The 16,396-nt window shown below is 37.0% G+C and overlaps 1 protein-coding gene across 1 annotated transcript in view; it reads left to right on the plus strand.

Moving 5' to 3' along the window:
* The window catches only part of LOC136031128 (NADH dehydrogenase [ubiquinone] 1 alpha subcomplex subunit 13-like), a 32,370-nt gene extending 17,507 nt beyond the window's left edge, over window positions 1–14,863 (plus strand). The window contains exons 2-4 of the mRNA XM_065710445.1: window positions 6,485–6,635; window positions 13,269–13,338; window positions 14,655–14,863. Coding sequence (XP_065566517.1) covers window positions 6,485–6,635; window positions 13,269–13,338; window positions 14,655–14,792 — 359 coding nt within the window. The 3' untranslated portion in view covers window positions 14,793–14,863. The remainder of the gene's footprint in view (window positions 1–6,484; window positions 6,636–13,268; window positions 13,339–14,654) is intronic.
* The last annotated feature ends 1,533 nt before the right edge of the window (window positions 14,864–16,396 follow it).

The following is a 16,396-nucleotide window of genomic DNA, read 5'->3' on the forward strand; positions in this document are numbered from 1 at the left end:
CAGATCAATTTATGCCTACTTTCAAAGTAAAAGGGCAAATTTATCATAAAGCAGGGTCCCTTCTACCATTCTCAGGCGAGAATCATAAATTTTTACAATTGTACTTCATCAGTGATAGAAATTCTGAATTGAATGCACGTTGTGAAATTTCTCCCAACGTTGAAAGGACAATCGTTTCCCAATTGCAACATCTTTTCCACGAAAATAATATTTTAGTGCGTCTGTTCAAAACAGCCATCGATTTGATGCCTACTGATACGCATAAAATTGTTATTTCCGCTGACAAAACGCCTCCTGGCCAACATGTGCGTAGATACAATGCTCCAACTATCGACGAAGTGGCAATCGTTATGGTCGGTGATCAGTTTTTATCTCGAGATATTATTCTTTATAAGCGAAACGCTCAGTTGGTAAGAATTGCTGAAACTCATCGATACTACGATGCCCTACAATACCTATCATTTTTTGGGATGGAGCCGACGGCTATCACTTTAATATTAAATTGATGAATCCAGCCACTAACAAAGAAATGAATAAGAAATGCAGTGCAATGCATTATTATTCCTATAGACTAATGATTCGGCAGGATGAAGATAATTACATTTTAAAATGACGCCAATTGTTTCACCAATATGTCGTTGATATGTATGCAAAAATTGAATCAGAACGTTTGCTATATATCCGCCTGAACCAGACCAAGCTCCGCTCTGAACAATACATTCATTTGCGAGATGCAGTTGTAAATGACGGTAATACCACAAACGTTGGAAGATTAACGATTTTACCTTCGTCATATGCTGGCAGTCCCCGTCATATGCATGAATATGCTCAAGATGCTATTGCGTATGTTCGTCTCTATGGTCGTCCAGATTTATTTATTACATTTACATGTAATCAATCTTGGGACGAGATACAGCAGCTTTTACTTCAAGGACAATCGGCGGTTCATAGACATGACATTACGGCCCATGTCTTCCGGCAAAAGTTGAAATCACTGATAAACTACATAGTAAAACTTGAAGTATTTGGGTCAGTGCGATGCTGGATGTACTCAGTGGAATGGCAAAAACGAGGTTTGCCACACGCACATATACTAATCTGGCTACATAATAAAATTACGTCTAACGAAATTGATGATGTGATTTCCGCTGAAATACCTGATGAAAATATCGATAAGGGGTTATATGATGTTGTTGTAAAAAATATGATACATGGACCTTGCGGTGCATTGAACGAAAATTCACCATGCATGGCCAAAGGAAAGTGCACAAAGCAATATCCTCCAATTTTAGTATCCAACACAATTACTGGCAATGATGGTTGCCCACAATATAGAAGAAGATCTACTGAAGATGGCGGTAAAACAGCAATAATAAAGAAGCGTAACGGTACCACCATCGAAGTAGATAACCAGTGGGTTGTTCCATATTCCCCATTATTATCAAAAACATTTAATGCACACATAAACGTTGAATACTGTAACTCCGTAAAGGCAATCAAATACATATGTAAATACGTCAACAAAGGCAGTGACATGGCAGTTTTTGGCTTGCAGTCCGAAATCAAAGATATCGACGAAATCGTAAAATATCAGGCTGGAAGATACATCAGCAGTAATGAAGCTGTTTGGCGAATTCTTTCATTTCCGATACATGAACGTAGTCCAGCTGTTGTTCACTTAGCGGTACATTTACAGAATGGTCAACGTGTTTATTTCTCGGACACCAACGTGCAACAAAGAGCCCTGAATCCACCGGATACAAAGTTAACTGCTTTCTTTTCGCTATGCAAAAATGATTATTTTGCAAAAAAACTGCTGTATACTGAAGTGCCTTCGTATTACACGTGGAATACTAAAAATAAAGTATTTGAACGTCGAAAACAGGGTAAGTCAGTCGACGGCCAACCTACCATCTTCAAAGATACCACGATAGGAAGACTCTACACCGTTCACCCCAATCAACATGAATGCTTCTTTCTACGCCTGCTTTTGGTGAATGTACCCGGTCCAACGTCCTTTGAGTATTTGAGAACTGTAAACGGTACTATACATGACACTTACCGTAGTGCATGCCAGAATCAGTTTTATCACAAACGTTTTACCAGTACCTCCTGGCGCATCCAAAAAGAAAATTTCTCCAACGTTGTTTTCGACACAATGCATTATCCTATCATAAATGTCTTCTTGTTCCGACGTTAACTTGGAAATGTTATTTTGTACATACGACAATAGATCACTCTTACTGTAACTTTGTTCACGATCCAATTCTACACATGTCGAAACAGCAGCGGTACGATTAGGTGAAGGCATTCCCAAATCCTGAAGAGGTTTGTTTGCCATACATACGCACAAATCTTCTATAATAACTAAAGTGTAGTTATAAATTTCTGATGTAAAATCAAAAGTCATATCCGACGTCTCTAACCGTTTTCGATGGAGTATATCTTCGGACATTTTCGATTTATATTTTCCCCATAACTCTGTAGGAGCTGAAGGAGAGCAAGTTGTTAGAATGATTCCAAACAATGCACGAATTTGACTTGGAGTTGACGTTTCGCACACGTCATTGATGCAGTTATCCCAGTGTTGGTCATTCTCCAATAAATTCAGAGCTTGGCATGCACTACGGTAAGTGTCATGTATAGTACCGTTTACAGTTCTCAAATACTCAAAGGACGTCGGACCGGGTACATTCTCCAAAAGCAGGCGTAGAAAGAAGCATTCATGTTGATTGGGGTGAACGGTGTAGAGTCTTCCTATCGTGGTATCTTTGAAGATGGTAGGTTGGCCGTCGACTGACTTACCCTGTTTTCGACGTTCAAATACTTTATTTTTAGTATTCCACGTGTAATACGAAGGCACTTCAGTATACAGCAGTTTTTTTGCAAAAAGAATCATTTTTGCATAGCGAAAAGAAAGCAGTTAACTTTGTATCCGGTGGATTCAGGGCTCTTTGTTGCACGTTGGATCCCGAAAAATAAACACGTTGACCATTCTGTAAATGTACCGCTAAGTGAACAACAGCTGGACTACTTTCATGTATCGGAAATGAAAGAATTCGCCAAACAGCTTCATTACTGTTTATGTATCTTCCAGCCTGATATTGTACGATTTCGTCGATATCTTTGATTTCGGACTGCAAGCCAAAAACTGCCATGTCACTGCCTTTGTTGACGTATTTAATTTATTTATAACCCACTAAGTACATTAAACTGTGGAGTAAATACACAAAAAAAGAAAAAACAAGACAAAAAACATAACAACATAAATAACAGCAGCATAACAACATACAACATAAATAAATTACCTCCATTCAAAAGATGGTCAAAAACACCGATCATTTGCCGAGTTTTAAGACATATATCTTTAGATAAATGTTTCAGTCGCGAGGGCGCATCAACGATGTCAAATTTAGAGACGACTGTATGATTCCGATACCACCGAGGCAGACGTAGCAAATACTTGCAATACTTAAAATATCCTGAGCGTATTTTCTGTGTATCCTTCTTGCGAAGGAGGAAAGCAAAACCAGAAAGATAAAAAACAGCAGGGGCACAAAAACTAGAATAAAGACGGCATAGTCCATTTCGGTTATATCGACCACGATTTGATGAAATTTTCGCGTATCCAACCCGCATACTTTTCAGCACGCTGGACGTAATAGCGGAGCAAGTAGACGAAAGTGACGTGGAAAAAGAGAGACCCAACCATTTAATACTTGCTGAACATGGTATAGCTGAAGAACCCAAGCAAAGAGGTGATGCTGGTGGAGGACTCCCAAAACACAAAAATGCACACGTTTATGTGTGCATTAAATAATTGCCAGTAATTGTGTTGGGCACTAAAAGTCGAGGATATTGCTTTGTGCACCTTCCTTTGGCCATGCATGGTGAATTTTCGTTCAGTGCACTGCAAGGTCCATGTATCACGTTTTTTACAACAATATCATATAACCCCTTATCGACATTTTCATCAGGTATTTCAGCGGAAATCACATCATCAATTTCGTTAGAAGTAATTTTATAATGTAGCCAGATTAGTATATGTGCGTGTGGCAATCCTCGTTTTTGCCATTCACTGAGTACATCCAGCATCGCACTGACCCAGGTTGCTATTGTGATTCCTCGGCACGCTTTCTTTTGGTGATTTGTCTTTGAGACGCAAGCCTAATTTCACGCTGTTGTTGTGATTCCTCGGCACGCTTTCTTTTCTTACTTTCTCTATCAGCAGCAAGCCTGTTTTCTTGCTGTTCTTGTGATTCCTCGGCAAACCTTCTTTTTTCACTTTCTCTTTTAGCAGCAAGTCTGGTTTCGCGTTGCTCTGGTAGTTCCTCGGCACGCTTTCTGTTCTTACTTTCTCTATCAGAAGCAAGTTTTTTGGCATAGACTCTTTGAGCAGCTTCCTCGGCTGTTGCCATTGTAGGTTCTTCAGTCATTTTACAATTAAACATTTTTCCGTGAACGAATGTCTAAAATACCTTTAATGACGTCATCGTCATAACAAAAATGACGACAACTAACTTCATGACGACATGATGACATGACGTCAGTAGACAGACACACAGACAAACAACATATATATATATACTAGCTATTGGGGTGGCCTTTCGCGCCACCCCAACACCTAGTTGGTGGGGCCTTTCGCGCCCCCCCAAGCCCTCCCGCGCGCGTAAGTCGTTACGCGCCATATTAGTTACGCGCCATTGTAGTTGTGTCCCTGTGTCCCACCTGTGAATAGAGATAGATATAAATATATGTTTTTAACTACGTAAAACATGCGAATATACAACATTCTTCGCTGTCCCATTGTCTGTGCATATAAATAGATTGTCAGGTTTACTGACTCTTGAACATGCAACATATAATTGTCCATGGGAAAAACAATCTGTATTCAGATCTATACCTCATTATTCTAATGATGTGTCCCTGTGTCCGGGTCGTCATTTATATTCCCTGTGTCCCGGTCGTCATTTGTGTCCCGGTGTCCCAGATTGTAATTTCTCTTTGAGTGTCCCGGTCGTCATTTATATATCCCGCCTGTGCCCCCGGCGTCCCCGTTGTAGTTGTGTCCCTGTGTCCCGGTCGTCATTTATATTCCCTGTGTCCCGGTCGTGATTTGTGTCCGGGTGTCCCAGTCTGTAATTTCTCTTTGAGGTTCCCGGTCGTCACTTATATTCCCTCTGTCTCGGTCGTCATTTGTGTCTCGGTCTGTAATTTCTCTTTGAATGTTTTTTCTTTTTAGTTTTTTTTATAGTTTTTTACCTTTTTTCTTTTTTCAGTTTTCTTTTTCTTTTTTATTTTTCAGCGTCACTATGAAGTACATATCGACGAACCTTTGCTTTTTTAACTTAAATCTGGTAGGCATTGATGACCTTATCCAAGTCAAAATCCCAAAGCCAATCATCATCGCTATCATTTTCAGTTTTGATATGTTTTGACTCTCGCTGTCCAGGTGGATTTTCATCTAACTGCGCGGTTTTGCGTTCTTTAGCCGCAAGCCTGTTTTCTTGCTGTTCTTGTGATTCCCCGGCACGCTTTCTTTTCTTACTTTCTCTATCAGCTGCAAGCCTGTTTTCTTGCTGTTCTTGTGATTCCTCGGAACGCTTTCTTTTCTTACTTTCTCTATCAGCAGCAAGTTTTTTGGCATAAACTCTTTGAGCAGCTTCCTCGGCTGTTACCATTGTAGGTTCTTCATGTAAATGTAAGAGCAAAATGTAGAGCAGACACACACGGTTAAAAGACTTGCAACACCAAGCATGTTAGCAAGTGAAAATGAAAATGAAAAGCAAAGACACACGCGCTTAGAAGAGGTAAAACATCAAATATGTGAGTGAGTCTATGAAAATCAACCTGGACAGCAAGAATCAAAACATGTCAAAATTGAAAATGATGGCAACACTGATTGGATTTGGGATTTTGACATGGATAAGGTCATCAGTGCCTACCATATTACTACTACTACTAACTACTAACAATTCACCACAGCACCAAGCCGCCTGAGGCCAACACAGCTTCGCACGTTCCTCCTCCATCCCAATCTATTTAAAACCTTTATCTTTACACCTCCTAGGAAGTTCCGATTTTCTTTAAATCCTTCTTTATGACATCCTCCCATCTCAGACGAGGACGACCTGCTTCCCGTTTAGCCCTAGACGGTTGGCCGAAAAGGACTATCTTTGGCAATCTGTCATTCTTGATCTCCAGAATGGGACCTAGCCATCTCAACCTTGCTTTCATTATAGCCTTAGAAAGCGGGATTGAACCACACTTTACGCACAGTCTATTGTTTGTACAGTCTAAGTTTATTTTAGGCCAGAATATAGCAGGATGCTAATTTTCTCGAAAAAATATGGAACCAATTTTCCCGAAAAATATGGAAAATATGGGAATGTTGTATTCACTCTTCAGAAGGAAAAAAAACATAATTTAATTTAGTGCCAAATTTAACTGTTGTTTTCGGCAGTAATTCTTTTCTCTATTTCAGGGTATCAAATCATCCTAGGCTATATTGGGATAACAGCAGCTTCTGCTTGGTATTATTTTCAAGGTAAAAAGAGAATGAATAGAGATTTTGTGGAAATGCATAGCTCACATTTAGCAGTATTGCCTATGCTGGTAGCCGAACAGGACCGAGCGTGAGTAACTAAACACATAACTTTGAAATGATTGGTTTATTTTAGTATTGGTTTATTTTGCTTGATTAAAAAGATAGTAATGAATAAATCAGTTTTCATTCAGCGGTCATCGGGTGAACATCGTCTAAAAAGCAATATTTCAAGTGAAACAATTTTGTACTCATCAGATACTATGCTGGTATGTCTTTTAGCAATTAAATAAAATAAGCGTTTTTTTACCTGCAAGTAAGGAGCAGCATTGAAACTTAAAACGAACAGGAACTATTACGTATGCGAGAGGGATTGCCCCCTTCTCAATGCCTTGCTCTTTACGCTAAAGTTTGGCTCTTTGTTACAGCTCTACTTTTCAAAACAACAAAAAAAAACTTTAGCGTAAAGAGCGTGGCGTTGAGTGGACAACACCTTTCATATACGGAATAATTTCTGTTCGCTTTAAGTTTTAATGTCGCTTCTTACTTGCAGTTAAAAAAACTTGTTTTTTTTTATTTAATTCTGAACGTTTTTGAATTAACGCATGTTTTGATTTTAACTCACCGCACATGAATAAATAAAACGACATTTGCATATTAATTTTTTTTTTGGCCAAATGGTTTTCTAATAGTTTTGATTGGACGATAATGATGAAAAAAAAAAGGGTAGTTGCCCTCCAATTTTTGGTTACATAAAAATGCAACTAGATTTTTTAACGGAAGTTTTTGTTAGCAATAAACATACGTACCTTACGAATTAACTGACGTAACGAACTTCTACATTTGTGTATTTTTATTACGCATATTTGGGGGTTCGCCCCCTCGTCAATACCTCGCTCTTTATACTAAAGCTTGAATTTTGTCCCAAATCTTTAAGAATGACCCCTGAATCACAAAGGCCGTAGAGCAACTAGTTAAAATTACTATAACTACTTCAGCGTAAAGAGTAAGGTATTGTGGAGGAGACGAACCCTCGTATATACGTAATATTTTATGTTCGTTTTAAGTTTCAATGCTGCTCATTGCTTCCAGTTGAAAAAAAAAATTCTCATTGTTTTTTTTTAAATAATTTTAGAAAATCCTGCACCCCCTTCATGGAAAATCTCTTCCCTCAGGAGAAATTCCTCCATGGAAAGATCCCACCCTAACCCCAACACGAAAAAGTCCCCCTGAAAACGTCTGTACACTTCATAATAACTATTACTATGTGTAAACAATGGTCAAAGTTTGTAACTTGCAGCCCCTTCCCCGGGGACTGGGGGGATTAAGTCATCTTCAAAGACATAGTTAATTAGGTTTTCGTCTTATTTGAACAGAATGGCTGCCTCAAAATTTTGATCCAGTGACTTTGGGGAAAAGTGTGTGTGGGAGGGGGCCTATGTGCCCTCCAATTTTTTGGTCACTTAAACAGGTCACTACAACTTTTAATTTTTGTTAAAATGAGCCCTCTCGCGACATTCTAGGACCACTGGGTCGATACAATCACTACTGAAAAAAAAAACAACAAATAAACACGCATCCGTGGCAAAAATCTTTCTTCTGGCAAAAAATACAAAATTCCACATTTTTGTAGATAGTAGCTTGAAACTTCTATAGTAGGGTTCTCTGATACCCTGAATCTGATGTGTGATTTTCTGTGACTTTTAGTGGGTGTTTCCATTGATTTGGTAAAATAAGGCAAATTTTCTCAGGTTCGTAACTTTTGATGGGTTAGACTAAACTTGATGAAACTTATATATTTAAAATTAAAATTCGATTCTTTTGATGAACTTTTGGTATCAAAATTCCGTTTTTTGGAGTTTCGGTTATTATTGAGCCGGGTCGCTCCTTACTACAATCGTTACCACGAACTGTTTGATTACGCATCAACATCGATTAAATCTGCGATGAATATTGAAATTTAGAATTAATAGTTAGTAATGAGTTATATCAGAATTAGTAAAAAAAGATTTAGTCTTCGGCGGTCGTGTGTTAAAGGATATTGCTACTATTCCCTTAAAAATTAATTTTTTCTTGAAATGTCTATTGAAGGAGAAGCGAGCGCTCAGTTTTTAGGAGAAATTAATTTGAAGTTGGACCTTTGGCAGGAAATGCATGAGCTAAGGAAGAGATGAAAAAGAAATCGCAGTATTGAGAAAGTACTTAAGCGCAGCTAGTCAACGCTCAGATGATTTAGTTAGAAGGTCAAATATAGTTCTCTAACTTTCCTCCCATTAATACGGCAGTGAATACTCAGAAAGAAGAAATTCTTAAGACTCTTAATAAGTAGATACCCAATTTAGGCATTTCTCGCTATGGCGTGAAAGATGTGTTTAGAATTCGTTCTGGTCCAGCGGTATTAAAACTAAATTCAGTTGAAATATGTGGTATTATTTTGAGATCTAACCCTCTATTAAAGAGAAGTGTGATATCAGCAGCTCCAGATTACCACCAAAGGTAAAGGGAGGCGCGCAAGCATTTGAAATTGGTCTTAAATGATGCCCTTTCTCAGCGCCACCAAGCAAGGCTGAGGGGAGAAAAATTGTTTATAGACTGCAGAATGTTCATTTTAAACTTCTCCTCTAAGTGCGTGAAAGAGGTAGTATCCAACAGGGAAAACGTTAAGCCAAACTGGCAGAATAGAGAAATGTTAACAAAAAGAAATAATCCGGTTGAATCAGTGGCTGAAAGAATAGGCTTTTTTAAGACTTGTGAGTCGGTATCAGAAAATTCTTAGAGTGATACCGAAACACTGGTGGAGCTTAATAGAAAAGATCCTTCACCACGACTCTCCAAAAGCACATCAAGGTCTACTGAAAAAAAACTAGAAAATCTCCTAAAGCTACGAATAATAAGGAGAAAAGATTTAGAAAAGTTAGTGACATCATTAGTCCAGAAGAAAAGAACCGCTGTGACATTCGTAATGTTGTGAGAAGAGAAGTTAACTATAAATGTCCATCAAAGGGCCCGGCTACTGCATATACCAGTGGTTACTATTGACTTTCGTTCCCACATAGTGAAGATCCCGTCTCATTGTACGTCCTACCAGCACATGATGTTTTATTGCCAAGGGAATAGGGAGACTACGGTCATTCTACCCTTTGCGGTTAGCTACACGGAATATCCAAAGGGTAAATAATAAGGCAGACCATATATTACAAGATGTATATGGTCTGGATGTTATTGCTTTAATTGAAACGTGGCACAGTGAAGATTCAGTGCCAACTTTCAGAGATTATTCAGTAGAAAAATTGTTAATTAAGCAGGGTTGTTTATAAAATTATTTACGTATTTCTAGCAATTCAGAAAACATTGTATGGGTTCGAATTCCCCTTACAAAGGGCAAAAGATTGATGCTTGGAGTGGTATATATAGCTCCTCAGAATAGCTATATAGTAATGAATCAACATGGGATCTGCTTGAAGAAGAGATGAGACATTTACGTTGTCGATACAAAAATGATTATTTTTTAGTTGTGGGGGATTTTAACTCTTGTGTTGGGATGTGTAATGAAATGAATGAAGCTTCTTTTGTAGGAACGCGAGATTTGTTACTGGCTATTTATAAAACATCTAGAAGTAGCAAGGCCTAAAAAAAATTTTAATTGTTGGGGTAACAGACTTCTAGAGCTATGCTCTGATTGCGCTCTTGTGGTTGGAAATGGACGATTTGGTAAGGATGCAGAGGTTGGTGAGTTTACCTGTCTGCCAGGGAAAAATCTAAGCATAATAGATTATATATTGGTTGGGATCGAGCTTGTGAAATACACAATGTGCGTTGAGGTTCCAAGTATCATAGGGTCTCATCATTTTCCAGTTGAGGTTAAACTAAGCCTTATAACGGGAATCGTGGGAAAAACAAATGTAGTGAAGAAGAATAATGATGATTTTGAAAAAAAATGATTATTATAAGAAGCCTTTAAAGACCGAGTGGAGTGTTGAGGAGCTGGAGTTGTTTGGAAATGAACTTTTAAGGCCTAAGACAATTGAAAGGCTTGGAATTATGTACAGATCATCAGTGAGTGTTGATATGACTCTGAGCGAATTGTGCTCAATTATTTATAATTGTGCTCAAAAGTCTGAAAGGTTAAATAAGAAAATAAATGTAAATTTCTTTGACAATGAGTGTAAAGTTATGAAAAATTTCTTTAGAAGATTTACTAAAGGCAGTTAAAAATTACTCTTCATCTGACGAAAATCACGAATTATTGTTGAGCTTAAAAAAAATAAGAGAATATAAAAGGTTGATAAAAAGAAAAAAATGGCAAAAGCTTAGAGAAGAACAGAAGGAGCTTGAGCAAGCTTTTAATCTAGGTAATACAAATGATTTCTGGTCAAAAATGAAATCAAATGATAATAAAAGAGGCCCTATCAGATATCCCAGCGGCCGGTACTTGGTCAAGTTGTTTAGAAAGTATAGAAGGAGAATGTATAGAATTAAGTAATGAAAGTAGGAGCGATTTTGTGTTGTTCCCTATGAGAGAAAAGGATTATGATTTGGTAAGAGAAGTTTCGTCATAAGAAATTAGGAAATTTCCCAGAAATATGAAAGGAAGGTCTGGACCAGGAACAGATGGAATACCAGCAATTTTGATAAACAGGTCACTTATTGTGATATTGCCTCTGTTAGTTTGTATATTTAATAGAATTATTAGTAATGGAGTATGGTCTTCTACATGGAGGACATCGATAATGGTACCTATATTTAAAGGGGGGAGTCCCAGGGATCATGAGAGTTATAGGGTAATAGCCTTAGCTCCTATTTAGCAAAATCAAATGCCCATCCTAAATTACGGAGCAGAGGTGTGGGGGCATGTGAAAGCGGCTCAGCTAGAGAGTGTTCAATTAGGATATTTTTTAAGAGATTGTTTGGGCTGCATAGAACTATTCATTCCTAGTTTTTAAATGGCGATCTAGATATATGGCCACTAATAAATTACAGACTAGTCTCAATGATTAAATTTTGGTTGAGAGTCGTCCAGTTACCGAGTGACAGGTTGCGTAAGGCAGCTTATGAAGATTTACTCTCGCAGGGGAAAAAAGATCATGGCCACTAAAAACAAAAGGAATTTTATACAAAATAGGGTTTTCATTTGTTTGGAATGAAGGTAGAGGACCAATACGGATTGTTCTGGGTACCCGGCTGACTGACCGTATTTCAATCAGTAGGTTGTACGAAAAATGTGGTTCAATACCGCTTTCTACGGCTATAATGAAAGAAAGGTTGAGATGGCTAGGCCACGTTCTACGGATGAAGGATGACAGATTACCGAAGATTGTCCTTTTTGGCCACCGTCTGGGACTACACGGAAAGCAGGTCATCCTTGTCTGGGTTGGGGGATGTCATAAGTAAAGATTTAAAGGAAATGGGAATTTCCTGGGAGGGTGTAAAGAGGGGGGCTTTAAAAAGATTAGGTTGAAGGAAGAGCGTGCATAGCTGTGTTGGCCTCAGGCGGCTTGGTGCTGCAGTGGGTTATTAGTAGCAGTAGTAGTAGAGGACCAATGAATATAAATGCAAATTGGGAGAATGAGATTAAGATAGTATCAGAGAATCAAATGATATAAAAATGGAGTGACCAGATAAAAAAAATCAGAAATATTAAAGTCTTGTAAGGATCTTAAGGTGGTTTATGGGCAGGAGTTCTACTTTAAGCTGAATTTACCAGCTAGATATTTGACGTTGTGGATGCAGCTCAGGGCTAACTGCCTGCCAATTAGTGCAAGATTAAAAAGATATTCTAAAGAAAGATGTTCCAATGGAGACAGGTATACTTGCCCACTTTGCAGAGTGAGTAGCAATTTATTTGGAAATTTTGTTAAATAAAAAAAAATATAAAATAAATAAAAAATCTCAGTATAAAGTAAATGTAATGTTTTATTTATGTATTTTTCCAAGTGTTAAATGTTCTTTTCAATAACCGCTTTTTCAAGTATTAAGTACTAGTATTAGGTTAGTGCAGTGTTTCTTTTAGGTGTTTTATGATGATCGCTGATCAAAGTTTATGTTATTTGTGTCTTTCGTTTATGTTATTGTACTGTATTCATGGCCATATATTTGGCTTTAAAATACACTTATTTATCTATCTATCTAAATAAGTGAGAAAGCAGCCATTGTAAGATGTTTTTTACGCCAAATAAATGATTTTATACATTTTTTGAAAACCCACTGAAAAATAATGGTCATTTTAACTAATTTACTAAAGATAATGTCATATAGAGTTGCCGAATAAGTTGATAAAATTTGAACTTTGTTTGGTATAAAAGGCCATTGAATTTTTTTGGTGGAAGAAGCTAAATGATTTTACTGCATTCATTTTATGCTGTAATCTATTCTAGATTTAAGTTTATGCTTGTAAAAATATTTGATTTGGAAGGGGGCAAGTAGTGTTTATCAGAATTGTATATTCAAGCTCAAATTCTCTTCTTATTCTTTTTTGCCACTATTAATATTACTCTTGTACGTTCACACAACACAAATTTTTGGTTAAGGAAGGAGAGGGAGGAATGTATTTAAAGGCTTACGCTTTCCAATTTCTCCTTTATTTTCAAGTATTTTTGGAGTATTTTGCATATTACGATGACTTACTATTTTCAGTTTTTGTGTAATATGTTCTTTGGAGGTAATTCGCCAAGTTAATCGAATCAACAACTATTCACTCTCATATAATGTTTTTTTATTCCTTTAGGTACTTAAAGCATCTAAGAAAAATTAGAGACGAAGAATCAAAACTGATGGCAAATATTCCTAACTGGCAGGTATGTGTTCAGACTATTAAAAGCTTTCGCCATTGTCTCTTCAAATATATACAAATTCGATCCTTAGGAAACAAAGACATGTCAGAGGCCATTTTTGGGCTGGATTGAGTCAAAAAGAGAGATTTTTAACCATAAATAGCCCTGCATTATTCCTGGAGGTTCTCTTGGCCAATTTTGGAAGGGGAGAGAGTTCCACCTATATCCATCTCCCTCATTTTTGGATTCTTCTGAGGGGTAAAGTTGATTTTTGGATTCTTCTGAGTGGTAAAGTTGATTCGCCAGTTTAAAAAAAATTGGTATGTAACTTTGTTTTGCTCTTACAATTTTTTAATTCTCCTTTGGAGTTTCGCATGTGAGTCACCAGGCCATTATAACTTTCAACTTTCATTTACAAGCTTGGATTTCCTGCTTTACTTTTGACCTACTTCAAAATAAAATTATTTGATTTGATTTATTAAGGCAATGAAAAGAAATATTACTAGCAGTGTTACTCCTTCAGTGTAATGTCATCGTTACTATTACTTGGCAAAGCAAAGGTTTACCAATATTGCTTTGCCTTGTATTCATTCTGTTCAAATAACAGAAGTGTTATTCTGTTATTTGACTGTAGCTGCATCTATCATGAAAGTAATCGGAGATGTTCGGAGCTCTTTTGATTCGTGGTCAGTATCTAGCAACTGCATCTGTAGGTTTGTAGCTTGCTGTTTGTGTATGCTCTTTATTCTCTTAACCACAAAGAATACAAAATATTATCTCAATCTGAAATACTTATTGTCAGTGGAAACTAAAGGATGATACGGATTTTTACAGGCGAATAAGAAAAGAAATTGCATCTAAAATCAAATTTTGCCCTTTTTTGGCAGCTATCGATAAACAACTCCCTTTTATGCCTCTGAAGTACAGTAAAATCAAATCTGATAACAGAAACGCGAATATCGAAGATAATTTTGCAAAGGAGACAATGAATTTGTGAAGAATCAAAAACCTTTAGATGTCTTGAGAACAAAAAAGGTGCTAGCAATTGGATTAAAACATTGAATCCAGTATACTTTGTTTATGATAGTGTGAAGGGGAGGGGGATATGAATACTAATTTTCGAGAGTGGAATTACTTAGCGAATCGAGGGACCATGAAAAGGTGATCCAAAAACTAATCCACGAAGGCCGTCAACCCACCAAATGTATTACTCTTTTTGTTGTGGTTATGTTAGATGTAAAAAGCCTCTTAAATATAATATTTATCTATTTTAAAATTAGTTTTATTGTTTTCGGCTTTTTCTGAATGTTAGTTTTCAGTGTTTCGTTTTTCCCTTGCAGGTTGGTAAGCTTTACGATGAGCCAGTTTACAAAACTCTTGACAAGGATGATTGGATTGATTTAAGTCTCCATGAATATTATACTCACAGTAGATGGTGGGACAAATATTCAAAGGAACATTTTAGTGATTACCTTTAGATCAATTTCACTAACTTTTGCAGTTATAGCCGTGTACCATATTGTAAAACAATATACTAGTTAAATTTAAATTACCTGCCTTTGGAATATAACGATTAAGAAGCTTATTTTTGCAATATTCTTCTTATGCAAAAGAATGATGTAGTTGGGAAAAGTCTGGATTTCTTAACTTTTTTCTTTCTTTATGGTTAATAATGGTAGAAGGTAATAAGCCTACCTAAACTATGGATGTCGGGTGATTGATTTTTTCAAACGAAAATTTCGACAGGACCTGTACCTGTCATCATCAGGTTCAAATTCAGATTTGAATTCTACCATCTACCATTATTATGTATAAGAGTCAGGTTGGCCCCAGAGAATATATTTCTTTATGGTGCGATGAAACAGGCCTACTTGATAATATATTGCTAGTCTCGTCACCTCTGGAAAAAAATAAAGACACATCCGTGACCTTTCTTCTGGTAAAAAATACAAAATTCTACATTTTTGCAGATAGGAGCTTGAAACCTCTACAGTAGGGAGTTTTCTGATTCGCTGAATCTGATGGTGTAATTTTCATTAAGATTTTGTGACTTTTAGGGGGTGTTTCCCCCTTTTTCGTAACCTTTGATGGGTAAGATTAAATTTAATGAAACTTATATATTTAAAATCAGCATAAAAATCAAATTCTTGGGATACGTCTCTTGGTATCAAAATTCCGTTTTTTAGAGTTTCGATTACTATTGAGCCGGGTCACTCCTTACTTAGAGTTCGTTACCACGAATTGTCTGAAAGAATTAAGTCTTAAGAAATGTAAGAACTAAAATGTATTTTATGCAGGTTAAACCTCTGAATGATTCATTGCATACCCTGTTTATTGAAGACAATCTGCCATTTCCGTATCTCGAAAATTTGTGATGATTTCAGATATTTTTTTCAAATTTAACCAATTTTATTCTATCAGTCCTTGCGACACCGAGGATTGAACTTCCCACCCATTGAACAGGATGCACATGTTCATCCACTACGCCATCGCAAGGTAAATCATTAAATTTTTTGTTTTTAGGCTCGAACTCATGACCCTACGATTATGAAACTTACGCTCAACCGACTGAGCCACCCAAGCTTTTTAAATTATTTTAGAAATAATTTTAGAAGAAAGTGTAGCTCTGTCCACAACGTCATCCCAAGGTTATTATATACACATATTTACATATTAAAAACCCCGTCAATGCATAAAGACCGTAATACCGTTTTATATTACTTTATGTAAGGGGGACGATAACGGAATCGCCGGATGGTTCATGTAAAGGTAACCAACAAACCAATATACACAATTTATAATGGATCTTCATCATCAGTACTAGACTTAGTACCTCCTCCTCCTCCTGACAAGAGTCCAGTGGACTCATCTAACTTCTTTTTCTGTTTTTCTGCTTCTAACTTCTCTCTTTCTTGCATTGCCTTATACTGCTTTTGAAGTTGCTCAGAATCTGATACAATACTTCAATTTGAGCTCTGCACTTGCCTCAGAGCAAAGTTGAAGGAGGCTGTTTTGCCTAGTTCAACGAGGGATGACAAAAGGAAGACGAATGCAAAAACGTAGTTTTGTTGAACGAGTCAAG

Source organism: Artemia franciscana, chromosome 9, assembly GCF_032884065.1.
Source record: "Artemia franciscana chromosome 9, ASM3288406v1, whole genome shotgun sequence".
NCBI lineage: Eukaryota > Metazoa > Arthropoda > Branchiopoda > Anostraca > Artemiidae > Artemia > Artemia franciscana.